Below are 26,637 nucleotides of genomic sequence, written 5' to 3'. Positions count from 1 at the left end.
AAAAATCAGCAGGACCCCGGCCCTCCAGGACCGGAGTTTGACACCCCTGGTGTACACTGATGTGTCTGATTTCAGACAGCTCTAGAGCAACACTGGGGTTATACGCATTGGTCAAGAGCACAGAAGCATAAGTGATGTCTTTGTTCTGTGGTCTGACCCCTTGGGAAGAGCCTTTGGGTAAGGCACCTTACTTTATGATACCTGGAACGTAGCTGGATAAATTTTTCTGACAATGCTGGCAATTGCCCTTTCACATTTGCACACAATTCCCAGAAAACTGCTGTGACAAGCTTCTTCACACGTGACATAAAATTCCTGGAAAGACATGATTTGAAGTCTAATTTACACATTGAAATATGCTTTGTTTCAAAAGTCCTGGAGCAAATTTGTCATCAATGGATCGCCCTTTTCTCTGGCAATTTTATGGCTCTGCTCACACTTCAGTCTTTTGGGAGTATTTCTGGAAAAGTTGCTAGGTCTTGCTCTGGAACTTCAGCTCTGACCATGACCGTGATCCCAAGAAATGCTAGAACATTTACAGATGAAGCCATGTTGTGTAGTTACATTTTAGTGGGGCAGCTAAGTGCAAATTTTGGGGGAATCATTCACTTTGTGATACAAGCATCAAACAGGGAGACGCACAAGGGTTATAAACATAACGTTATCCACTTGAAAATCAACCTGTAATGTAATTACACATATAATTATAATGTAGTTTTTGATGTTTACATTCCATTTAGTCTGAAAGCTTAGGCAATAATAAAGCGAGGGCAGGGAATGAGAAGGAGGGGGACAGACACCCCCAAAACACCAAAACACCCAATAATTGGCACAACTTTCTGTGAGACAACACCAAGAAAACTGGGCTCTTTCATTTTCCAGCAGATGAAATTGCTGGCGCCCAAACAACAAATACAATCGTTGTGACCAAAGGGGGACAATGCAAAGTCAAATCAAGCAATGTGTATAAACAATGTATCTCCCTGTATTCATGAGGAGGCATATACATGAATGCTTGTGCAAGCAAAAGATTCAGTCCTAAATGGCGACAAGGTATTGATGATTAAAGCAAATGACACAAATGTGATTTTAATAGCAGTATCCCTGAGCGAGGTGGATGTTGCAAAACTGTGGATTGCCTTTGGTCAAGGACGAAGCCTGAAATGGATCCCCTTTCATGAGATCTACTCTGTACTCGGGCTAGAAAAAACAAGAGGAATCCTGTTCCTTCATGCTTTTAGTGGTTGTGATATAGAGTCAGCATTTTGAAGCAAAGGAAAGCAGTCTGCTTGGGATGCTTGAAATGTGTATGATCTGATCACATTCGTCTTCTTGAAGCTTAGCCAACATCAACCAGTCATTGATGACACTGATATGCAAACTTTAGAGAAGTATGTAGTCACCACATATGACAGGTCCAGAACTGTTATAAGGGTTAACAAGATGTGTCTGGACTTGTTTGCAAGAAAACACCAACTCAAGATGCCCTCCTTCAACATGCAAATCATGCTGCCTTCCAGGAGTCAGGCAATCGTATGTAGGCCACAGTACCTGAATCCTAGTGACTGGGGGTGGACAAAGCATGGTGAGGGATGGAAGGTTTGCTGGACGACTCTTCAACCTATTGCAAAGTGTTGCCAACAGCTGATGAAATGTATATGTAAAACCGAATGTCATGGAACATGCAAATGCTATCAGTTTGGCCTGACCTGCATGGCACTAAGTAGCTGGGTGTGCCAGTTCTAAGGTTCAATAAATACACCATGATGCATCCAGATTCCTATTTACCATGAAAACTGAATCAAGTAAAATATTAGACAACTGAGAAATAAATTGTCTTAAACCCTCCAAAAATGATGAATAAATCCATCCTACAAACCCAGATTACAAAAATAGAATCTCCATGTTTCAAAACATAGGAATTGACCCATCAACTGTTAATTTTGGACAGTTTGTTTTGATTATATGAAGGTAATTGCATCCAGTGGCCATAATTTGGTTGCCATTTTAAAAAATGGCAGCCATATTGGATTTTCGATGGGCTAACATTAATTTCTAAAGGTGAACCACATGCAAAGTTTCACACTTGTATCACCGTCTGAACGATTTTGCATTTAGCTGCCCCATTATTTGTGCACATCAGGCTGCAGCATAGGCTATGTGTCTATGGTGTAGATCAGTCTTTAGACCTCCTGTTAAAGCATGTTAACTACTACGCTACTGTTGTCGGCAGGATTTGAACCTGCGCGGGGAATCCCCAATGGATTTCTAGTCCATCGCCTTAACCACTCGGCCACGACAACTCCCTATGCAGACTTGGTGCCGTTTAACTGGAGCAAGACAAACCTCACCGTTCTCCAGCTCTTTCATCATGCCTGGCAGCAATGGATGTTGGAGTGTCAGGCTTCATAAAAGACTCAAGGCTGATTTATACTTCTGCGTAGGCTCTACACGGAGCCTACACCGTAGCCTAAGCGAGTGGACTACACCACTGTGAGCATTTATCCTTTTGCGTTGGTGTGTCTGCGTCGCTCTCAAATTACATCGCCAAAACACTAGTTTCTATGCCACTGTGTTGAGTTTCTTCATGCATTACAAATGATGGAGAGAATAATGTTAAATAAAAAGTCAAAATTTAGTCTTTGCAGGGCAATATCTGTAAAACAAGTTTTGCATTAAAAAGAAGGACTAGTTTCTAAACTTTGGGGGACAAACAAATGGAGCTCTAAAAATAACTAGCACTCAGTTCGCCATTTTGACGAAAATTCCTCAATGGTGACTGAAACTGAGCGGATCATGTTGGAGTTAGAGCTAATAAATGTTGAACAATGGTTACTTTTACTGAAATAACTGCAATGCAGAAAAGACAGAAGACATCAGAGGAGACAGTATGCACGACCATTGAACCAACTGAGGTAGAGGGAGGGTGATGCTACCAAGCAGACCAATAACAGTTGCTTTGACACATGCCACCACGACACGTAGTTACATTTCCATATGTACAGATGGTCATAAGTCACAAAGGTCGTATGTCACGGAGAGGCTGTATATACCATATCTTCTCAAACTATGACATGCCAGTCCGCTATGAGGAAACTGCCGGTCCACAGAACCCTGCCACTGTACCAGTAAAATTATGCTCGGTGCTTCTGTCACTCGCCAGGTGAAAGTAGTAACATTTTATTCAAGATTCTAGAATGTTAAGCAAGTTCTCAAAGGCGGGGATGCTTTTCAAAGCAAGAAGTTCAGTCAAGGGGGCTGCAACCTCCATCACTAGCCTACACATTCTTTATAACCTACTGCTGAACTGAATGACAGAGTCCTCTTATCCAATAACCAAGCCAGTCCAATCTTCCGTTCTTTGTTTGAATTGGAATGGAATATGTAACAAAATCCAGAAAATCCAGTCGCATTTCTATCCATCAAGCACACTTTAACCAGAAGTAGTGTAAAACGCATGCCCTGTCACAACAAACGCACAATAAAATGCTGTCACACTAGCTGGGTTTTCATCCAACTATTCAATGCAAATTAAACTTAAACTTCACATCAAATATTTTAAGTTGCATGAGACATTTATTCGCTGGAAAGAAGTGATTAGCATAGGGTAAAATGAAAAGCTGATGGAAAGAAGTTTTAGTTGCATCAACAAGGGATTTGTTGTGATTTTATCAGGTATTTCTGTGAGCAAACAACCGTCTTTTGCGTTCTTTTACCTCTTCTTACTGCTATTTTAGCGGTATGGATTGTATTTTTCTCAGCAACAACACCTATCGTTTAGGAGAAGACAGCAGCCAGTCAAGCGCGAGTATAAACGGTTATGGTACTGTGCGACCAATGCGTCAAGTATAACAACACCTTAAGCCAATTGCATTGCAGCTGGCAGTCAAAACACACGTTGTCGGCAGGATTCGAACCTGCGCGGGGAGACCCCAATGGATTTCTAGTCCATCGCCTTAACCACTCGGCCATGACAACTTCACACCTGCCTGTCCTGTCCTGTGCTGTTTCCCAGCAGCAAAACAAACTTCACCTCTGTCCAGTTGTTCCCTCGTGCCAGGCAGAGAACCAGATTTCTGCGCCAGCTGAAAGCCTCATGGCAAAACAGCAGGATGTTTATACAGAAGCACGGTGCTGTTCCACTGGACTCTGCTTAGTGCTGGTCTGCCAGCGCAAGACAAAACCAAATTCATGCCTACAAGCAGTGGATGAGGTCCAGGTTTTCTGCTGGATTAAACATGTAATCTCTGAGAAAACAAGAAGAACCCTGGTCAATTCTTTTACTGCTAAAGGTCAAAACAGTGCTACAGAGAAGTACGATTATCCAAAACACATCAATAACTAGACTGACGTAGGTGATATTTTTATCCAGAGCAACATAAAACTCCAACAGGCTACATCTTTTTTCAGACAGTTCCAGAGAAACATTGGAGTTGTTACGGTAGGAGCACAAGTAGGCATGTAGTAAGTCTCAAGCCTGAGATTGCTTAGCCAGTTCTATCACTGCTAATCATCCGTTGTTGGAAGGATTCGAACCTCAGCCACGACAACCACACAAATCAAAGTGTTGTCATGGCCAAGTTGTGGCGGCCAGCTATACCTGTGATCCTTGACTACCTTTCACTCATGTGTCTAAGGCTAAATGTGATGGCTTAAAATCACCTCTCCTGCGGTCTCTCCTTAGTACTGGTCTTCTGGTGCAAGACGAACTTGAGGAATTTGCCAGGAGTGAGGCCAATTCTATCACTCCCGCCCAGTGGATTACTAGTCTGTCACCTTAACCAATAGGCCACAGCAACCAGCAATGTATGAGAGCCAGATTTCTACACCAGTGTGACGGAGCCATCTTAGGCAAGGAGGCAGCAGGAGTCAAGATGGTGGTTTGTGGCTGAACATCCGGTGCTGCATAGGCACTACAGGACTTCCCAGTCAATAAGGGCACAAGGCAGATAACCCAGTCATCCCTGGGCCAGTGACAGACCTTAGCTATCCTCTCAAAAGTTGTGAGGAAGTGTTTGATGTTGTCATCTGGAGTAAGAGGATGCAGCTTGTGTTCTTTGAAGCCGAATGGAGCCCTGTGCAGCTCCTCCCGCTCCTGGGCTGACTCATGCACTGAGTCCGCTTCCTCACTCTTCTCATATATCGGTGTCTCCAACTTAGCTGCGCCTGAAGCTGATGGAACTGGTGCTGGAGGATCTTCCATCTTTGCTCCTGTTGGGCAGCATCCCTGTTGAGGCACTCATCTCTGGCTGCCTGCCTCTCCATGAGCATTTGCAGCATTCCTGCCAGCTCTGAGACAGTAGGGACTGAGGAAGACATGGTTTGGGGTAGGACCTCAGTAGTGCTCAGCTTGCTGCAACTGCTCCCTCCTCTGAATCATCTGCAATGGCACCGCTTCTTAAGATCATGCCACCCTCCTGCTTTTGCTTAGGCGGCATCCCACCTCTGACACCTATTGTGACGGAGTTGTCTTAGGCAAGAAGGCAGCAGGAGTCAAGATGAGGTAAAGGACTCAGGTTGAGTGCCCTGAAGTCTTCAAGAGAGAGGATGAAGGACTTGGAATGGTGCGATGACAAGAAAGATAGATGTAAATAGATATGGTTGCATGCAAATGTGTAGAAGAACACTTGCTATCCAAAAGTTGTATGTGGCATGTAAAGAGTCTGGCTTCATAGAAGCACTATTACCTGACAGACATTTAGAATTAGGTTGACTTAGCTGACAAACAGAAATGAAGTTACATGCTTTTCTAAGGAGTACACTGGTATGCGTGGTGTCTTTGGCCCAATCCCAATTCCCTTCTCATGGCCCCACCCCTAGTTTTGGAGTGGTCCGCAGAGGCCTGTGGCTGCGCCAGTCGAATTATGCTCGGTGCTTCTGTCATGGGTGGGACAACGTTTAACATTCCAGAATCTTCAATAAAATGTTGCTATTATCACATGGTAAGTGACAGAAGCACCGAGCATAATTTGACTGACGCAGCGGCAGGGTTCTGCAGACTGACAGTAACTATTGTTACTATTCTCAAAGCAAGAAGTTCAGGCAATGGGATGGGGACCTGGCAGTCTCCTCGCCCCACCCTGGCACCGGTCCGCAGCCCGCAGTTTGAGAAACAACAGTATACACAGACAAATACGGGTCATGCATTCATTACTTTATTGGAATTGAGTTCTTACTTTGAAGCCACAAGTCTCAGATTGCTAAACCAATTCTGTTGCAGCTAACAGTCAAAATACACGTTGTCGGCAGGATTCGAACCTGCGCGGGGAGACCCCAATGGATTTCTAGTCCATCGCCTTAACCACTCGGCCACGACAACTACACACAACAAATATGTGCACCTGAAATTCCCGACCCCCTTTCTTTCATATGTCTAAGGCTAAATCTGACAGGTTTAAGTCTACCATGAGAACCCTGATGTAGCCATGGAGGAAACAAGAGGAGAGGCAGGTGGAGCTGCAGGGTGTGAGGTGAGGTTTTAAGATTGATTCATGATTGTAATAGATCAAACCCAGAATGGAGAACAGGCAAGGGTGGAGGTTGAGTTGTTTCCTGTTTGATGCCAGTTTCTCAGATCAATAAACAGACATAATACAATATGCTCAGTTTCTCATAAGCCTCTTGAGACCCCTTAAGAAGTATTTTCAAGCAGATATTCTACATTGTATATAGAATAGCTTGTTGTATATTGTACATAACCCAGACATTGTACTGATCATTTCATTTCCAAGTTTTCTGGCAACAGAGATCAGTACCATGTACCATGTGGTACCACGTTTAGGTTGCAAATGGACCTCTTAATGGACGTGTCTAATAATAAAAAGAAGTACAGATTTGATACATTATGGTTATTTACTTGCTGTTAATTGTGATTCCATAAATGTATAAATCTGCCTTAAAGCCACACGTTGCTAGACCATACACCATTCTATTATTAAAGGAGTCGTTGTTGGCAGGATTCGAACCTGCGCGGGGAGACCCCAATGGATTTCTAGTCCATCGCCTTAACCACTCGGCCACAACAACCACACCCCTATAGCATCTGTGCTGTTTCCCAGCAGCAACACAAACCTAGCTATTTCCTCATGCAAGGCAGCAATGTATGAGAGCCAGATTTCTACCCCAGCTTAAACATTTAAGACCAGTTTATACTTCTGCATCAAATCTACCAGTGTTGTAATCAAGATCACCTAAACCAAGACTAAGTTATGACCAAGACCAGAGTGTATCGAGACCAAGTCAAGACCAAGACCAAGGCAGGACAAGACTGCGTCAAGACCAGGACCAGACCAGTGCTAGTCCCACACTGCATGACACACGATAAAATGTGGAAATGTGAAATGAAATGTCTACGTCCTTTGGTTGGTCACTAGGACTAGGCCTGACCTTTGAAATCAACCCCAGAAAGCGCTTTTTGGACTGTTTTCACGAATGTCTGAGAAGAACTGTATTTTTATGTTAATTTTATCAACACTACGGTGTTATTGATATATAAGATGAAAGGAAATATCTACATCCTTTGGTTGGTTATTAGGACTAGGCATGACCCTTGAGGTGGATCCCAGAAGGTTTTTTTTTTTTTCACATGTTATGTGATTTCACAAATTCACAAGTTTCAAAACTGTATTTATGTGTTTATTTCATCAGTTCCAGAGTGCTACTGATATTCAAGATGAAATGAAATGTCTACATCCGTTAGTCACTAGGACCGGGCCTGACCTTTGAAGTTGACCCAGACGTAATTTCACAATTATACTTTTATGGTCATTTCATCGATACTAGTAAGTTATTGAAAAAATGTGTTTTCAAAAGTTATTCTTATTATGCAGAAGAGCAATCAGGAATAATATTTACTATTGTTTAAAGAGAAACTGAGCATAAAATATATTCAAAATTTGTAGACGATGCCTGGCCTTGTAGTTCACCGATATTCTGCTTGCAGCACACAAGTTACTCTTCAGGATTCATGAACTTTCGAGGGGCTTTTATTTTGGAACGCCATCTCCGCACAAGAGGAACTGTGGAGCAAACAGTAGGACGCAACAACGTGCCTTAGATTGTTATTCATTCGAATTTAATGTCATGTTCGAACACTGTAATTTACAGATGAATACAAGGCAGGATAATATAATGCGTAAATAGTTTATATAACTTTTAATGAGATAGAGATCTAGCTGTGTGGTGAATGTCGGGCAAATGTCTAATTTCAAGCTAACTTCACCGCGGTTGATATCCCCGCAGTTGTGGTCTTGACCGGTCTTGAAATAAAATCCCGAGTTCTCTATAGCCGTCTCTCAATACGAAGTACGCCAAGTACCTACCCCCGTTCTGGGGAGTTCGGACTCGCGAGTTCCACCCGGGAGTCTGGGCTCCTGGTGACGCGGGAGGATGCAGTGTGCTCAAACTGCATTTGAAACAGCAGCGTTCTTGCTAGCTAGAGGCTCTTGAGCTAGTTAGCGCGGTCCGCTAGTAGATGTCACATCTCGGAACATTTAGGACTTTCAAGGAGGCGCTACCGACCCGTATTCGAATTCTGAAATATTACTTTCTCGTCTGAAAAATCTTAAAAACAACACTTGGAGACAGAACAACAGTCAGAATACGAAACTTACAGTTATGTGGCAGCTCGCCTGCCGCCATTGCCGTTATTTTTGTGAAATATGGGTGAAATGCATTCTGGGAATCTTGACTCCCTAGGTCCACACAAGTCATCTCCTGATGCATCCTTGATATAACCCACAAATCGAGAATACATCCGGGTATTTGATCTGTTCTTGGCTAGGTGTGAACTTTGAAATGGAACAGTACTTTTGCCGTGACTGATGACATTTCACAAGTCCACGAGAACACAAGTACAGAGAAGAACGCATATTGAAAAACAGCTTATGTCTGAGACCGAGAGAACATGCGGTCGATTCCGAGACCTTCAAAAGCCGGTCTTGAGACCGGTCTCGAGCACTACAACACTGGAAGCTACGCTGTATGTACGGTATAGGTTCTGTGTAGCTGCGAACCCTCCTGTTTTGCTATGAGCCTGAAGACTGATTTATATTTCTGCCTAGGCTCTACGCAGTGCCTACACCATTGCCTACGCCGCTGTGAGCATTTACTGGTGCAGTGGTGTGTCTGCACTCACTCTCACTCACTCATTATCTAAGCCGCTTATTCTAATTAGGGTCGCGGGGGTGCTGGAGTTTATCACTCTGTAATTACACCGCCAATGCATTAGTTTGCAGTGGGGTTTCTATTCCACTGTCTTGAGTCTCCTCATGCATTACAAACAGTGGCGAGAATAATGTTGAACAAAAAGTCTGTTGAACAATTCAGTCTTTGCACAGCAATATCTATAAAACAAGTTTTGCGTTAAAAAAGGACTAGTTTTTAAACTTTGGTCGGCAAACAAACGGAGCTGTCAAAATAACGTGTGTTCTTTTCAGTTTTCAATGGTGACTGAAACTGAGCGGATCATATTAGAGCTGGAGCTGATAAATGTTGAACAACGGTTACTTTTACTGAAATTACTGCAACGCAGAAAAGAGAGAAGACGTCAGAGGAGATAGTGTGTGTGTGACCAAGCAGAGAGAGTGTGATGCTACCAAGCAGACCAATCACAGTTGATGTGGTCTGCATTGACACGCGTCGCCACTACTCGTAGTTACATTTCCATATGTACGGATGGTCGAAAGTTGCATAGGTTGTAAGTCAGGGAGAGGCTGTATAAACCGTATCTTCTCAAACGATCACGTGCCGGTCTGCGGCAGGTGCGCGTCAGGCTATGGTGTAGACTATGGCGTGGGGGCACGTAACTATGCAGAGCCTACGCCGTAGTGTACCTATGGTGTACATTCGACGCAGAAGTATAATTCAGCCTTTAGGACGGACCTGTGACATCGTGAAAGTTGAGGGAGTAGAAAGGGTTAGAAAAACAACTGAAATAAAAATAATACAGTAATAATATGCCCCACCGCTAGGGATGGAAGAACAATATGTGATATTTCCATATATATTTTTTCCTTGTTATTTTTAAATTTACACAGTTTTTCGTTTTGGTCGTATGTATGGATGGTCGTAAGTCAAGAAGAGGCTTTGTATACCGTATCTTCTCAAACTATGACGCGCCGGTCTGCGATAAAGAAACTGCCGGTCCGCAGAACCCTACCGCTACGCACGTCAAATTATGCTCGGTGCTTCGGTCACTCGCCAGATGAAGATAGTAACATTTTATTCAAGTTTCTAGAATGTTAAGCAAGTTCTCACAGGAGGGAATGCTTTTCAAAGCAAGAAGTTCAGTCAAGAGGGCTGTGACCTGGCAGTTTTTTCGCCCCACCCCGGCGCCAGTCCGCAGCCCAGAATTTTAGAAGTGATGGTATATACAAACACATATGAAACATGCATTCATTACTTTATTGGAATTTAGTTCATACTTTGGAACAGATTGCTAAGCCAATTGCATTGCAGGTAACAGTCAAAACGCTCGTTGTCGGCAGGATTCGAACCTGCGCGGGGAGACCCCAATGGATTTCTAGTCCATCGCCTTAACCACTCGGCCACGACAACCACACACCTGCAACATTTGTCGCATTGTGGCGGCCGGCTATACCTGAGCTTCTTTCATATGTCTAAGGTTAGAGTCACTTCTCCTGCTGTCTCTCCTTAGTGCTGGTCTTCTGAGGATTTTGCCAGGAGTGACCCTGAAACTTAATGTGATTAGGCTAAACGGGAAGGCCATGGAGAGGAAGGAGAAATGAAGAGTTACACAGAAATAGCAAATGTGTACTAAACAATGTCCTTTCGGTTAATAAATAAGTTGTCAATAGGTTGAAATATTTTGTTTTGAAGAAGAGAAGTAAGTTTTGTGTAGAATGCAATGCTCTGTTCCTGCTGTAAAGTATAGTGTTTCCTCCACACCAGTTGTTTTTTCATTGCGCCCACAACATTGGAAAGTTCGTCCACAAGTCACCGGCTTTTGTGAATACTGGAATTTCTGTGGCTTGTTTAATACTCAGAAACACGGTCTTTTGACATAAATAAACTCGCAGCATAAAAATCTGACCTGACACACTTGGCTTGGGCAGCTGGGGAATGGATGAATTAAATTCCAATAAAGTAATGAATGTATGACCTACATATGCCTGTATACACCTTTATCCTTACCAATCCTTGATATGAAAATATTCAGAGGGAAGCACACACTAAAGCCCCCTCAGCTGACCTGTCTAAAACATACAAACGCACAGAGGGAAAGAGAGAGGGGGGTGGGGGTGGGGGCATTATGGGTTGATTTATCCTCTGAATCCAGCATGGACAAGCAGGAAATTAATCTATTGCTTGATCCCAGCCCTCCTGAATAATGCCATCTTTCCTCAGCCACCCCACCCACCCCCACCCCCTTCCTCAGGTACAGGTTAATCATTAATAGAAAAGGTCTAGTTAGAAGAAAGGCTCCTATATGGTGAACCCCTGCTCTGTTATTAATATGATCATACCAGCAAGTGCTGAGTAGACAGTTACAGTAGAGTGTTACAATGTTCGGTGATGGAGAAGCTCTATAAATAAAACTGTTATAAATCCCTCTTCCCATACATTTCATTCTCTCTCTCTCTCTCTCTGTCTGTCTCTCTCTCTCTCTCTCTCACTCTTGCACTCACTCACTTACACACAAACACACACATATAGTTTTTACGCTTCTGTTTCTGTGGTAGTGGGCAAAGAGTTAATTGGAAGTAAAGCAATACGCCTCAGGGAGGAAGGGTGTGATGTCATTCCCAGCAGTCCCCTAGAAGCCTGCAGAGTGGGCTGTGCTCAATTTAATTTGGGTTCCCAACAGGAATGACCTCATACAGGCTACTTTGCACCCAGTGGAGGGGGGGGTCTCAGGTTTTTCCTCACAGCCCCTCCCCCTTCATGTCCATCATACTATGACAGGATGTCATATAATCAAATTAAAAGCTGTGATAGCAATGCTCTGGCTATATAATATTGTAAAGGAACTGCAAAATGATCAGGACCCTGATTTGCTTCAGAACTGAATGAAAACTGTGCAAAATATTTATCTGTTCACCCATCTATCTTTAAAAATGGTTATTGAAATGTGTCTGTATTTTATAGCCAATGGTACCGGAGTCAGCAGTTTGATGTTATTAGTATACTTTGCCTTTCAGTCTCAGATTAACCCAAATGACTTGGAATCCCACCCCCAACAGATTAAATTAGCCTGTTCAAAATAATGACTGGATTACGATGGTCGGACTTGCAGTCAGATTAGTAATGCAGGCTGTTATCCCACCACAATAACAGATTTAAGAGATCCTATGCATTGCATGCAATCTTTCACTGATTGTTCTGATATAGTTTCAGAAACACACAGGTTTCCTTTTGCACTATTTTTCAGCCAATGTTTTAACTTGGTGAGTTTACATGAGAGCAGCAGGTGAATTGTGTCAAGCCATATTGTAATAGCAGTATTGGAGAGTTAGCTTTTATTCACAGTGTGATTTAGAGGATGGGTGTCCTTTGACAGTTCTGGGACAGATGGTCGACAAATTTAATTACACTAAATACACAAACACACTGACACATATGGTAGGCTGACAGACTCTAAATCATGGTGCTATGCAAAAGAAGGGAAAAATGTGTGTGTGTGTATGTGTGTGCGTGTGTGTGTGTGTATGTGTGTGAGTGTGCGTGTGTGTGTGTGAGTGTGTGTGTGTGTGTGTGTGTGTGTTTGTGTGTGTGTGTGTGTATGTGTGTGTGTGTGTGAGTGTGAGTGTGTGTGTGTGTGTGCGCGCGTGTGAGTGTGTGTGACTGTGTGTGTGTGAGTGTGTGTGTGTGTGTGTATGTATGTGTGAGTGTGTGTGTGTGAGTGAGTGTTAGCGTGTGTATGTGTGTCTGTGTGTGAGTGTGCGTGTGTGTGTGTGTCTGTGTGTGTGTGTGTGTGTGTGAGTATGAGTGTGTGTGTGTGTGCGCGTGTGTGTGTGTGTGTGCGCATGTGTGTGTGTGAGTGTGTGTGTGAGTGTGTGTGACTGTGTGTGTGTGACTGTGTGTGTGAGTGTGTGTGTGTGTGTGTTAGTGTGTGTGTGTGTATGTATGTGTGAGTGTGTGTGTAGCGTTACAGTATGTCCGTGGTTCGGCTTGCTCAGTTGTGTAGAATAATGGCTGTATTATTTTCATGTCAGATCAGCATGAGTGCATAAAAAAAGAGTGTTTAGGAGAGAAAGACTGTCGCTCTTCTCAAATGCGGCTTTTTAATCAACCGTACAAAGTAAACATGAACTAAGACCCCAGAAGTCAAGTGTCTGGTCCTGCCATTTGCATACACCACTCATTAATCAAAGGCATTTGCTCATTTACTCATTATCTCTCTCAGTATAGTATACGCTGAGCTGTTTTGTTTTTATGCAAATTAAAGTATGGTGTACCTACAGCAATAGTTTCCAGTAACCACACTGAAACTGTGCTTTCAGCAATTTACTGCATTGTATTGGTGTAACAAGCAGAAGGCATCCAATAATTAAGTCCGTCTCTATGATACTATAACATAATCACTAAGAGTGGGAAGGAGATGTTATAGTGCATTCATGTCATGTTGTTATGGCGTATGTGTTCACTTAAGCAGTTAGTCATACTTATACTCATCCAAGTTCTTGTTTGGTAATGAGGTTAACACGCAAAAATTGCACAATTGTAGAGTTACTGCACAGAAACAGATCAGTATCTTTTAAATGATCTGCTGAGTGAAAATCGTCTGAAACAAATCAGAATTCATAGGCTTGTGTGTGTGTGTGTGTGTGTGTGTCTGTGTGTGTGTGTGTGTCTGTGTGTGCACGCGTTGTGGCCATGAATGATGAAATGGTAAGAGACAATCAGAGGAGCAAACAGAGTGAGATTCAAGACAAAGAGCCATCTGTCACCACCTTTTTTAAACACATGAATATTCAGTTCAGTAAAGAGAATGACTGAAATTACAAATACGCTTGCATCAAAACAAAAACAGGTAAACAGAAAATATTTAGAGACATGATATAGATTCCTTGTTTTGCCACTTTTGTAATTTGTTTGTTTGCGTATAGTTTTAACGCACGTTTTGCACTCCAGATTTCTGTTTGCTTCTTGTATTCCTGAGAATGTAGCGTTAAACGTCACTGCTCGATGTTAAACTGGTGTGAGGACTGTGTTCTGAGCAATACTGGAGTCATCCAGAAGATGGCAGCAAATAGCACGTAATAGTTTAAAAAACAAACAAACCAAAAAAAAAGGCAAACCCTACTGCTGCAATATCATGGTTATCCACTAGATGTCTTTTTTGACAAGCTAAAATTATATGTAACTGCAATGTATCTAATTGGCCAACACAGCAGAGACTTGATGCTGATTTCAAACATGAGGCAAAATCCGGTAAGAAGTAAAATAAACAGGTAACAACCGACGGTTCCATATTTAACTAATCTGATCAAATTACGACAGGCCCAGACATACATTCTATAATATCTTACAATCATATTTTCCATAGAGACCATTAAGAGTTCTTGACGAGTTACGCGTCATACGCTGTTGGGCCAGTTCAATGTTGTTGATTGTTTGCGAAAGCTTAAGAAAGACCCGCCTCTATGTTTCATTGGGCTCTTTACGCTCAATCTTAAATAACTGTACTATGATTGGGTGAAATTCTTATCGGGGGTGAGGCCGACAGTGAGAATGTTTGAAGAAATGAAAGCAAAATAATGACTCAGGCGACATACAAAAGGGAATTTACACAGTAATCGACTTTATAACCATTGAATCAGCCAGTTTATTTCAAAGACAAGGTGAGTATCCGAGAGAGATGTCTCTTCCAGGCCAGTAATACCGCAGTTATCCTGATTCCTGAGTAACCTTAATCGGTATTTTCTATTGTTGTTCTTTCGTAATCTCTTTATTTATACTGTGCGTTGATGAAATGCCCTGGTGACTTCACGTTAAGGTTCATGAAAACCTAATAAATCAATTATAGATATATATTACTTTGGACTGTTAATTTTTCGCAGTCTACATTGCCAGTTCGTAGGTCTTGGTTTGCATTAGCCTACGCAGAACAGCTAGGCTGTTTCGTTGGGGTAAACAGTAGCTGATGCCGCATTTTTTTTTTGCCTTATGTTCAGAAGAGGCCAAAGGAACATAGACTACACAATGGAATGACTCCCGTGGTCTATGCTGACCGAATCTGGAATGGAGGTATGCTATATAATAAAAATGTTTTGTTCATTTAGTATAATGGAGGATAAGGCAGGATGTCTTCCGGTCGCACAGCTACATTGTCTCAAATGCTTCGGGAACTCGGGAATTTCAGATTAGAAAAAGTCACGTACATATCACGGTTGTCTTGTCTCACCTGAGTTTCTGAGATTCATTTCTTAAAACATGTGTGCTATAGTCAAATCTGCACAGTTTCCCAACAATGTCGCAACTAAATATACTCGCCATATTTTTTCTTGAAAAATATCTAGCATGCTTAGGTAATACGAGGCATGCGCTTCAGCCATCATCTTATTGACGTAAACCTTCTTATGAATCGATAAACAAAAACTCCGAGCCACATGTTAAAAGCCTTTCTGTTCTTTTCCTTTGCTTCTTTTTGGACAAGCTGCTATTTTAGGAGTGCCTATAAAACATAAGTTACTCGCTCCGTTTCTGTTGTGACTACGTCAGTGCGAGAAATAAAAACCGAAATTCTTCTGAAATGTATTTGAATAAATTCATTTCACGTTCCAAGCAGCTTTAATTCAACCGTACTGACATATTTTTCTCATACCATTTAGCTTGTTGACAGACTTGAGTGTGACGTGGGATACTGAGGTTAACCGCACCATGGCCCACTTTGACACCGAGTACCAGCGTTTGGAGGCATCTTACAGCGACTCTCCACCCGGAGAGGAGAATCTACTCGTCCACGTGCCAGAGGGATCTAAACGTATGATACATATACATAAACACGAGCTAAAATATGGAGAGTGCGTTGACCAGTTTGGACAGCTGTTGGTATCATTAGCTTTGGCGTTCATTTAGGACGCAAGTGCCAGACCTCGGAGTCTATTAATATTTTCCTAGCCTTTATTGGCCCATAGTAAAATTGCTTCACTTTTTTTGGGAAAAAAGAACCAGACCATTAACCAGGGTGCCATGCATACATAGCTCCAAGACACTGGTTAGGCTATGTCATATTAACAACTTGATGCACCCATGAGTAGATACTGACTGACTGAAACAGAGACACTGCATGAGTACTCCGTCTCGATTATGATTAATGTATTGTTGTTGTTTTTTTTCCCCTCACAATCCAGCTCAATGGCATCACATAGAGAACTTGGACCTTTTCTTCCAGCGAATATCCTTCCTTCCAATTTGCAAATGACCCGTGGTAGCCAGTGCTGAGACCACTTGAAACAGATTTTGTTATGAACTCAAAACAACAATTCTTCAGTGGCTGCTTTAGAACAGGCATAAATATGTTTTGTAACATTTCCAGTGACCAACAGAAAAAGAAGTTTAGGTGTACGTTACGTCGTTATTGTGAGAGAGTTACTAAAAACAATAAACAAACAAATAAACATTAACAATTCAGATGATGTGACAAGTCAGTGCTTTTGAGTTCGCAGTGCACTTTAACATTGGGAAGCGCCATGGAGTAGGTTTGAGTCTGTCACTTAATTCATCCAATGAATTACTGCTTTTCTTTAACCTTTAATTCTACGCCTATAATATGCATCAGAAGAATGGATTGACCTGTATGCTGCTGGGGGAGATATTTGAGCTTGTGTAAGTACAGTGAACTTGAAAAAAGGAAATAAACTCTGCATGACAGTTAATCATTACAGTCATAAAAAGCAACTACAAACAGGAAGAATAAGGTTGTAAATATCAAAAACTGCTGTTTAGTATTTTTACTTGAAGGTAAATCTGTACGGAAAGGAAGTTTGATCCCATTGGTTATCAAAGCAAATGCAAGGGGTCATACACGAAGTAAAATACTATTTAGGATGCTAGTGACTTGGTAGATAAATGGATTTTCTCTTCAAAATAAGACAAAACTATGATGAACCGAAGCCTTTTATCCTGCAATTTGTCATATTTCTCTTCAGCCAACTGGTCTTCGTGGTGGCGTTCACTGTGTTTCTGGCAAACTGTGTGGATTATGACATCCTGTTTGCCAACAAATTTGTGATTCACACTAACTCTTCAAAGGTGACACTTCCGGATGCTTTCCTACCTATGGAAGTGTGCAGTGCTCGGTAAGTCTCATGACTCCTTGGACTTGTTAGCTTGGATAATGTTTATTAGTCCCGCTCTGGTTTCTTAGGTGACAGTGGATTTTACTTTAACTAAACAATTCCACTACAAAGCAGAATTCTTCAGATTTCTTGTCCTGTGGATCTGTATTCTTGCTGGTTTTGTTCTTGCTTCATATTTTGAATACTGACAGTTAAACCTGCCTGCTTTTGAGTCAGCCAAAAATTTTTTTCTTTTATTGTTGGCTTCTCTTTCAGTATCCGTAACAATGTGTTTGTTATCTTCATCTTGGTGATCTCTGGAGTTTTCTGGCTTCACCGCCTTGTCAAATTCATCTACAACATCTGCTGTTACTGGGAGATCCGATCTTTCTACATCAATGCTCTCAAAGTTTCAATGGTAAGTCAACGTGGCGTTTTTCTTACAGTTCAGCAGTGCTGAGATGTAGCACGCAAATGCAAATGAAGTATTTCAATCTTTCATCTGGACAGCCAGGTCACTTGTTGAGCATCTAGTTTTGACAGAATATTTTCTGTTGCTTTCCGACTTCCCGCTGAAACCTGCATCGATTGCGTTTTTCAAACGTTTGATCTGTGTTACGTATAACTTGCCGTTTTCCCCTCCCTGTAGGCAGATCTCCCTTATTTCACATGGCAGGAGGTGCAGGCGCGTATCATTGAGATCCAGAAAGAGCATCAGATATGCATTCACAAAAAAGAGCTGACTGAACTGGACATCTACCACCGCATACTACGTTTCAAAAACTACATGGTAGCCATGGTCAACAAATCCCTTCTCCCTATTCGCTTCAGCCTTCCTATGCTAGGTGACACTGTCTTCTACACACGTGGACTGAAGTACAACTTTGAGCTCATTTTCTTTTGGGGTCCAGGCTCCCTCTTTGAAAACGAATGGAGCTTGAAGTCCGAGTACAAGCGTGGAGGGAACCGTTTAGAACTGGCGGACCGGTTAAGCTCAAGGATCTTGTGGATCGGAATCGCCAACTTACTCCTTTGTCCCGTGATCTTGATCTGGCAGATCCTCTATGCGTTCTTCAGCTACACAGAAGTCATTAAACGGGAACCGGGAAGCCTGGGTGCCCGGTGCTGGTCTTTGTACGGCCGTTGCTACCTGCGCCATTTCAATGAACTGGACCATGAACTGATGTCTCGTCTCAGCAAGGGCTACAAGGCCTCCTCAAAGTACATGAATTGCTTCATGTCGCCGCTGCTTACGGTGGTGGCCAAGAACGTTGCGTTCTTCGCCGGCTCCATCCTCGCTGTGCTCATCACTCTAACTGTTTATGATGAGGATGTCCTGGCCGTAGAACATGTCCTCAGCAGTATTACCCTGCTTGGAGTCTGCATCACAATCTGCAGGTTTGTTCCCACAGAAATAGAGGAACATTAGGGTGGCGGGGGGATGTTATAAATTAGAACACAGTGTGATATAGGGGGACCTGAGAAAAAGCTTAGGTTTCAAGCAGTTCTAGGGCTTCAGAAGAGATAGCACAACAGGATAGGCTGCTGATGATTGACAAAGAACCTCAAGAAATCATTTGTTTGAATCAGCTGGTGTAGGTAACAGTTTAGTGTTAACCTCGAAAAGCAAAAGAAATGTTATCAAAGTTGTATGAGGTGTTGAGGTGTCTTGCATTGTGTGTGTTCTGTTCGACAGATCATTTATTCCAGATAAGCATATGGTGTTCTGCCCGGAGCAGCTCCTGAAGGTGATCCTAGCCCATATCCATTACATGCCTGACCATTGGCAGGGGAACGCACACCGTTATGAGACCAGAGATGAGTTCGCCCAGCTCTTCCAGTACAAAGCTGTAAGTTTTTGAAAAGACAAGTTAATCGTACCTTAATCCGCTCAGGCAAGACAGCTTAGACAGAAGACAGCTGACGCAAATCTACAAAATCTCTTTTCAAGTACTCTACCTATTAGATAAATATAAGTTAGATAAATAATTTATATATCATCAAATGATTATCTTTCCCGGTCTCTGTTTTGTTCCAGGTGTTTATTCTGGAGGAACTGCTAAGTCCTGTCATTACTCCTTTCATCCTTATCTTCTGTCTTCGCCGTAAATCGCTTGAGATTATCGATTTCTTCAGGAACTTCACCGTGGAGGTGGTGGGGGTCGGGGACACCTGTTCCTTTGCACAGATGGACGTCCGTCAGCATGGACATCCCGCGGTACAACCCTGACATCTGATCCACTACATTTGTTCACATCTGAGAATGTTGTCCATGTCTTAAAGAACTCTTGTGTATCTGTCTTCAGTAGAGGGTTAGATGTCAGTCCAAATAGTTCGCCTTCTTAAAAACAAGCAGTGGTGTTTGACTGATCTAATGTTCTCTCTAGTACTTGCACTAATCTAATGACGTTCTGTCTGGTTGCAGTGGATGTCTGCAGGGAAGACTGAGGCATCCATCTACCAGCAGGCTGAAGACGGGAAAACGGAGTTGTCCCTCATGCATTTTGCCATCACTAACCCTCACTGGCAGCCTCCACGTGAGAGCACACACTTTATCAGCCAGCTTAAGGAAAAAGTGCACCGTGAGGCCGCCGCTGGACAATTGGGAGCGACGTCGGAAAACCTTGCCTTCACGTCCACGCAGTCACTGCAATCTGAGTCAGAGGTAGGCTTGCGTGATTGTGCGTAATCATACCTTCTGGTTCTCATTTAAGGAGTGAACTATTTGAATATGGCAGACATATCAGACAGTTGGCTCAAGTTCTACTTCTTTTCCCCATTATGGGGAACCAAACCAACCTCTTTTATTGTTCGGAATATTCTATCAGCACCTGTTACTGATGAAGCCATGTGTTATATTTAGCCTCGCAGTCTGATTGCCAACCTTTTGGCTGGACCACCCTCCCTGGCCTCTCTCCACCTCGGACGGGACGGGTCCATCGGCATGAACGAGGGAGCATCTGCCTTACGATCCCTCTCGCCCCTGAGCGCCAGCCTGAACCTGCGGGGCAGCTACGCCTCTGCTCGGGTGCCCAGACCAGACCACCCCGCTGTGGCCGCAGGCCGAGCTATGGCAGGATCAGGGTAAGAACCAGGTTCCTTCACGCGCTCCTGATTTCATAAACCGTTTACGCCACTTATTATTTTACTCTACCAGTAGTCATTTGAGAGGACCAAATCTGGTCTACGTTCATTGGTCATTTTACATAAATTTATTTGGATTTTTTCAGACTAGGAGATTTATGGATTATCTAAAGCTAAATTCACTCCGAGTCCTCTCCGAATTGCCGAAGTGTTACATCACTCTTTCCATTCTAATCTCTCTCTCTCTCTCTCTCTCTTTCCCTTTCCTCCACTATCCAAATATTTCTTTAATCCCTCAGCACCGATGCCCGCACTGTTAGCTCTGGCAGTAGTGCTTGGGAAGGTCAGCTGACTAGCATGGTCCTCTCTGAATATGCCTCCACAGAGATGAGCATTCATGCCCTCTATATGCATGAGGTAACAGCACACACATAACCTGTTGAAGGTCTCAAATATACTCAATTTTTCTGCCTTTTTAAACGTTTCTGGGTAGTTTGAGATGTATACCCACATCTGTGGCCTGAATAAGGCTAATTCAGTGAAAATGTTCGCGCGTTCCTGTTTAGCTTCATAAGCAGCAGTCGCGCAGGGAGGTGTCTCGACACACGTGGCACAGGCAGGAGAGTGACGAGAGCAGCGAGAGCGTCCACGATGACCCAGAGGCGTCTCACAATCTGCCGCGTTCCAACACCTTCCCCTTTGGTGGTACGCCAAACCAGGAGGGGGCAGCACTGCAGATGAGCGGCCAACGCCGCTATGGGGGCACAACAGGTACCAGAATAAAACAGATGGAATTTGGAACCAGACTCAGAATCCTGGCATTTGTACAACCCATTAGCATTGTGTAAACTGTGCTGCTTCTGGGCTGGTGACTGGCCAATCAGCATTCTATATTTAAGAGCCTCAAGGGGCCTTGGTTGCCCTTTTTGGTGAACTGCTTCTTCAGTGAATCACCATCTTGTCTGGTTTTATATTGTCCCTCGTAAAACAAAGTTCGAATGAGGTGTGTGAGAGAAAATTGGTGCCCAAGTTTTGCTTAGTTCTGTCATAGGTATAAAGGATTATGATTTTATTGCATCGAGTTACAGTCATAAATCCACAGAGTTGCAATAACCAGTCCACCAGCGGCTCACTGTGTTGAATGAATGCTTATGGCTGTTATCAGGTAATGATTCAATATGCTCACTGTCCTCTTTCACAGATCTGGTTCTTTTGTATGCAAGCCCCTATAAGTTTACACAGAGAATTCAGCACTTGGCTCTTAAAGTCTACAAGAGCAGCATTTTTGTAACCCACCTCTTCAACGGTCCGTTATATTTCTTAATGGGTGCTAGTGTAAAATTATAACGTTTGATGATTAACTGAAGCATGTGTCCCATTAGAGTCGCTGTGTGGGAGCTCTCGAATCCAGAGGACGCCCAGGGTTCCCATGGGGGGCTGGACAGAGGAGACCCAGACGGGCCGACACCACGAGCCAGTTCCAGAGGAGGGCTCAGATGACGAACTACCACCACACATTCATAAGGTATAGCACTGACCCGCAGTCTGTAAAACCAGGGCACTACAACAACGTCTGCACTAAGTTTTTGGAAAAAAAAGCATCCAAGACCTGGATATTCTACACCAGTGTTGAATTTGTTCATTTGAGATTGTTTACAAATGTTGGTCAATGTACTTTTACCTAAGGTGTACCCACTAGTGTACTGTAAAAACAGAGAAATCAGCTTATTAATAGTTTGCGCATTACCAGTTAAAAGAGGTTTGCTGGGCCAGCCGTGCTGACTTAGATCACAGGTGTTTGGCTTTTTTAATGTTCTTGTTTTACAAGTGCAATGAATGTGCTGATTTCCTGTATTTCTGTCCCTTTACAGGTCACATAACACTAATGCCATCAGAGCTGTGTTCAGAAGGGACTTTTGCAGGCAACCAACTACTGACATTCTTCTTATGAACTTTAATCACAAAAAATGTTATATTTATTGGACCTGAGTGCAAGTCCAGAACTCATTATGCTGACATTTCTTCATGATATTTTCAGTTAGTTTTATGACATTTACTATGGATCTCAAGTGGACATCCCAGTGCTACTTATGGGTACTACTTTAAAAGAGCATAATCCGACAGATTATTCATCATCCCCATCATTAATAGTAAAATAAAATAGTAATTCCATACACAAACAGTAATTCCACATGCAGAGACATTGGGGGAGGGTTGGGGACAAAACAGAATGTTCCCGGAAACGAAGGGAATTAAGTATTATTAAGTATTTAGTGATCAGCGTACTGCATTGGGAAAGAAATTTAGGGAACGCAGAAGGACGAAAGACCAAGACGTTTCGTTAATCAGCTCATATCGTGTTATACGATTCAGGTGATTTTTTTAATACAAAGGTAAGCCAAGTCGAAAACATGGTGATTGAAAAATAAAATTGTAGAAACTAGAGAAGACTGGATTAAGTATGTTATTTGTTTTAATTCTCCATCTAAAACATCTCACAAATGTTTTGCAAAAGTACATTAAGCAAACATTTGCACTTGTAATTTGCTTTTTTTTTTTTTAATGAAAAAACAAAACAAAACAAAACAAAACATGAATGTCCATTTTGTTAAGTTTTAATAAATCCAATAATTTGTGAAGATGCTTTTAGATGGACGGTTTAAAAAAAAAAAAGAGAAGAAAAGCCAAGTTGCTTTATCATCAGTTAGAAAATCTGGTCAAATGTGTTGTAGAGCTATACTGAGGTGTACTTTTCGACGTGACACTCATTGTCTGTAGTTGTAGACAAAAGGAAACCTTGACAGCAGAAATGGAGCGATCAAATCAAAAATAATAATAGATAGTCTATAAGTAATGCTTGAACATAATTTGACATTGGTGACTAATGCTATTTTTTTTAATTGCTATTTTTTTTTTTAATTGCAAAGCTGTGCCATAGTAAGTTTGAAGCACAAATATTCTTTTTTTCTCTCTCTTTTTATTTTTCTTTTTTGTCCAAGCCAGCTTGTGGCTTGAGGGGAAAAAAAAAGTAAAGAAAAAAAAAACTTATTTAAGCATGTCATTGGAAAAGACACCGCACCTTAGAATGCATGCTCTTTTCTATTCTACTGTTTGCACTCATTTAATGAGACCGCACTTTAACATGTTTTAAACCCAAAGGATGCTTCAGAGGTAACAAGAGAGTAGTATGTGTGTGTATGTGAGTGAGTGTGTTTTGTGTGTGTGTGTGTGTGTGTGTTTGTTTTTGTTTGTTTGTTTGTTTGTTTGTTTTTGTCCTTTCAGTTAAAGTTTTGTGCCTACAAACTCATCATTAAGTGAGAGCTTCTAGCTATCAGGATATTCTGTTTGTTTCTTAAGGCTCAGGAGAAACAAGCATGTCACAAGTGTACTGCATTTTCAGTGTTCCTGCAGTTTATGGGGTTTTTTGGTTTTATCTTTTTTTTTATTATTTGAATGATATGACAATGACTTGACAAGTCTCCTCAGTATCTTTTTAAACTACCGCTCAAACGAGTGGGAGACAGAACGCTGTGGTTTGGTTTGGATTTGGTTTGTTTTGTTTTAATGTTTTTCTGTATTAAACTGGAGTCATGTTTCATCCCAAGCATTTTGAAATCATCCCTAAAAGCATAAAACATTTTGACATGTACATTTTTTAAGATTCCCATAGACTAGCTACCTGATTTTAAAATAATCACTTTTTGTGTGTGTTAACCTAGAATGTGTCTAGAATTCCTGGAAACATGCATGAAATCCAGTCCATATGACATGACAGCAACATGTACATAAATCACGTTTGCCAAACCGGCAGTAAACAGAAGGCTTTGTAAACTTATCCTTTGGCATTGTTTGTCACAGCGTCTTTTTTTTAGTACATAGACTGTGTTGTATATTTACATTTTGTACAGCTGTAAATCCATCAATAAAAATGTGTAATTTATGAATTACAACTAAGACTTTACAGGCTCCTTTACAAAACACACACACACACATTTGTTTTAATATCCTAGTGGGGACTTCCCATTGACTTCCATCATCCTGTCACTAAAGAATACTAACCTATCCTTAACCCTAACCTTAACCTTAACCAAAGAAATGTTTTGACACTTTTTGTTTTATTAATAACAACAATATAGTTTAGAAAAAACATTTTTCTCCTAGTGGGGACCAGCACAGGACTTCTGGTCCCCAGAAAGATACCAAAACATGCCCCCCCCCCCCCCCCCCCCACACACACACACACACACACACATACACATTCCTGAGATAAATTCTGATTGCAAATGAGACTCGAATGGATTTGACCCTTGCCTTGGAGAAATTCTTCAACATTCTTAAAAGTCATAAAATAGGAAAGTGCAGTTATTCTGGATTTTCAAATTATTTCGAAAATGAGCAGGTTTTGAGTCAAGGCAGAGGTGTTACTCTGAGAGGGCAAACGTCTGCACATCAAACTGCTGCAAAACTGAACACCCCACGCGGAGGAAATGATGCGGTTTTGAATGTCTGTGGGAAGGTAAGAAGGCAAAATCCGTTACACACAAGGCTATGTATTATGCTCACAGAAATCAAAGTGAACGGAAATCTACCACAGAACAAAGATTTCGGTAGCTCTTGGCCAAAGTTCAAGAACAAAAACAAGTCGATATTTTGTTTCAGTGAAACGATACATCTCTAGCGCGTTAAGTGACAAACAGGAAAACGTGAGAACTGTACAGCATGTTATAAAAAGCCAAAAGACAAAACTTGCTCTTAAGTCAGAGAAAGGAAAACAGATACCTCATGTTATTGTTTCTTCACGGGAGGTGTCTCTCATTTGCGCATAGGCTGATGTTTTCAATGATACATCAGCTGGCACAGAATGTGACTAGGAAATACTTGAGTTCATATCTGGGCTTGAGTTCATATAAAACACCATGAAAAAAGAAACCATACAAAGTAGCAGTAGACAAACCAACCTACAGAAAACCCTAAGACTAAAAAAAAAAAACCTCATGCTTAATTAAAACATAACAGTTCTCATCTCAATATAATGGCATTTAACACAAATTGTAGAGTTGACTGTACCATGTTCTATATGCTCTTAACAACCACTTCGAATAGAGCCCGGATAGCTCAGTCGGTAGAGCATCAGACTTTTAATCTGAGGGTCCAGGGTTCAAGTCCCTGTTCGGGCGAGCTCTTTTCGTGTTACAAATGAAACCTCAACAATATCATATAACATCATGCACCTCCAGGGGCAAGCTCCGTGCAGTGAAAAAGAAGTTTCTTCGCAAACCAACTGTTATACAATTGGCTTTAAAGGAAAATACACGCCACTTGTGGGTATTTTTAGTTTCGCTTACGATGCCTTAATGCTTTTTCATTTGTTACCAAATATGTTTGTTTTGTACCATTTTCGGGTTTTATTACAACAGCCTAACTCTTACGTAAAAACACTCAAGGGTCGCTATGGAATATGGAGTAGTAGGCTACGCATTTTGTTGGTAGACTACTGAAAGTTTCTGTCAGAATATTGTGGCTCACTTCAGGCTGACAATGTTTAAAATTCTTCAAAATGATTTTTTTGTTTTCTATATGTTCTTACATTATAGACATCGCTGATATTTCCGTAGGCTACCCTTCCTTCGTATGCTCGTTACTGGGCAAACTAATCACCAATTCTAACGGAGATAGCCTTCGTCGACTTGCTTCTACAGACGTCCGGAAATTCAGCAACTAACCGAAAGAAATTCCACTATTTTGAAGGGAAAGAACTTAAACCCGAAAATAAAATTTAGCAAACATACAATCTGGTCATAGGGATTTCCGTTATGTTATCATTTGGGTAAGCGATCTTTCCAGGACTGTAATGCATAGAGTGTAACTGTAGGAGGGCAGGTTGGAACTCACTTCAGTGGCAAAGGTATTTCTACTCATTAGCGCCCGCTGGTATATTTCTGGGAGTCTTAACTAAACCTAGACCAAGAAGGTAGTCATTTTTTGTGTGGTGTCCGCTCGAAACACCCAAATTAGAGACACATCTGAAATATAAATCGGTGTTGTGTTTTCTAATGACTCGTGGTAAAGTAATCTATTAAACGTCATATATATTATAACTTAGACGCCTTGAAAATCATGATTTCCCATGATTTCTTTTCCAAACACCGCGTGCGTTTCGAGGAGATATTCGATTCTCTGAAACATGACACTCATTCAGTTTTTGAATAAAATATTTATTGATTTTTATGTATAAATGTTAACGATTAAAAAAGGAAATATAAAAATGCTTGCAAAACATGCCACCCATGTGCATCTCAACAGTAACAAA

At 41.8% G+C, this 26,637-nt stretch overlaps 2 protein-coding genes and 6 non-coding genes across 8 annotated transcripts in view; 2 read left to right on the top strand and 6 right to left on the bottom strand.

Moving 5' to 3' along the window:
* myo10l1 (myosin X, like 1) overlaps positions 1-5,203 on the bottom strand; it is an 82,464-nt gene extending 77,261 nt beyond the window's left edge. The window contains exon 1 of the mRNA XM_030781829.1: positions 4,982-5,203. Within this exon, the coding sequence (XP_030637689.1) occupies positions 4,982-5,203 (222 nt within the window). The remainder of the gene's footprint in view (positions 1-4,981) is intronic.
* Positions 2,222-2,303, bottom strand: trnas-aga (transfer RNA serine (anticodon AGA)). The gene has a single exon. It is a non-coding gene; the product is annotated as a tRNA-Ser (tRNA).
* Positions 3,897-3,978, bottom strand: trnas-aga (transfer RNA serine (anticodon AGA)). Its single transcript has one exon. It is a non-coding gene; the product is annotated as a tRNA-Ser (tRNA).
* A 1,034-nt stretch (positions 5,204-6,237) lies between the features above and the next one.
* Positions 6,238-6,319, bottom strand: trnas-aga (transfer RNA serine (anticodon AGA)). Its single transcript has one exon. It is a non-coding gene; the product is annotated as a tRNA-Ser (tRNA).
* A 625-nt stretch (positions 6,320-6,944) lies between these two features.
* On the bottom strand, positions 6,945-7,026 carry trnas-aga (transfer RNA serine (anticodon AGA)). Its single transcript has one exon. It is a non-coding gene; the product is annotated as a tRNA-Ser (tRNA).
* Positions 7,027-10,475: 3,449 nt separating this feature from the next.
* On the bottom strand, positions 10,476-10,557 carry trnas-aga (transfer RNA serine (anticodon AGA)). Its single transcript has one exon. It is a non-coding gene; the product is annotated as a tRNA-Ser (tRNA).
* Positions 10,558-14,692: 4,135 nt separating this feature from the next.
* Positions 14,693-22,781, top strand: atg9a (ATG9 autophagy related 9 homolog A (S. cerevisiae)). Its single transcript, XM_030781765.1, has 16 exons — positions 14,693-14,804; positions 15,138-15,210; positions 15,795-15,946; positions 16,317-16,360; positions 16,727-16,791; positions 17,115-17,264; positions 17,520-17,661; positions 17,893-18,641; positions 18,940-19,093; positions 19,282-19,461; positions 19,669-19,908; positions 20,107-20,327; positions 20,627-20,744; positions 20,894-21,098; positions 21,710-21,852; positions 22,199-22,781. Exons 3-16 carry the CDS (start codon positions 15,844-15,846, stop codon positions 22,205-22,207), a joined length of 2,523 nt encoding a protein of 840 aa, XP_030637625.1. The 5' UTR covers positions 14,693-14,804; positions 15,138-15,210; positions 15,795-15,843; the 3' UTR covers positions 22,208-22,781.
* Positions 22,782-25,431: 2,650 nt separating this feature from the next.
* On the top strand, positions 25,432-25,504 carry trnak-uuu (transfer RNA lysine (anticodon UUU)). Its single transcript has one exon. It is a non-coding gene; the product is annotated as a tRNA-Lys (tRNA).
* The last annotated feature ends 1,133 nt before the right edge of the window (positions 25,505-26,637 follow it).

Source organism: Chanos chanos, chromosome 8 (genome assembly GCF_902362185.1).
Source record: "Chanos chanos chromosome 8, fChaCha1.1, whole genome shotgun sequence".
Classification (NCBI taxonomy): Eukaryota; Metazoa; Chordata; class Actinopteri; order Gonorynchiformes; family Chanidae; genus Chanos; species Chanos chanos.
The sequence above is the reverse complement of the archived record's forward strand: the minus strand, read 5'-3'. Positions and strand labels throughout refer to the sequence as shown.

What these genes read in the sequence shown, in the direction of transcription:
- atg9a (XM_030781765.1), top strand. Translation starts at nt 15,844, where the DNA reads ATGGCCCACTTTGACACCGAGTACCAGCGTTTGGAGGCATCTTACAGC. An exon ending in GTCAGCATGGACATCCCGCG is followed by an intron (nt 19,462 to 19,668) that starts GTACAACCCTGA and finishes GTCTGGTTGCAG; the next exon opens with TGGATGTCTGCAGGGAAGAC. An exon ending in ATGCCCTCTATATGCATGAG is followed by an intron (nt 20,745 to 20,893) that starts GTAACAGCACAC and finishes GTTCCTGTTTAG; the next exon opens with CTTCATAAGCAGCAGTCGCG.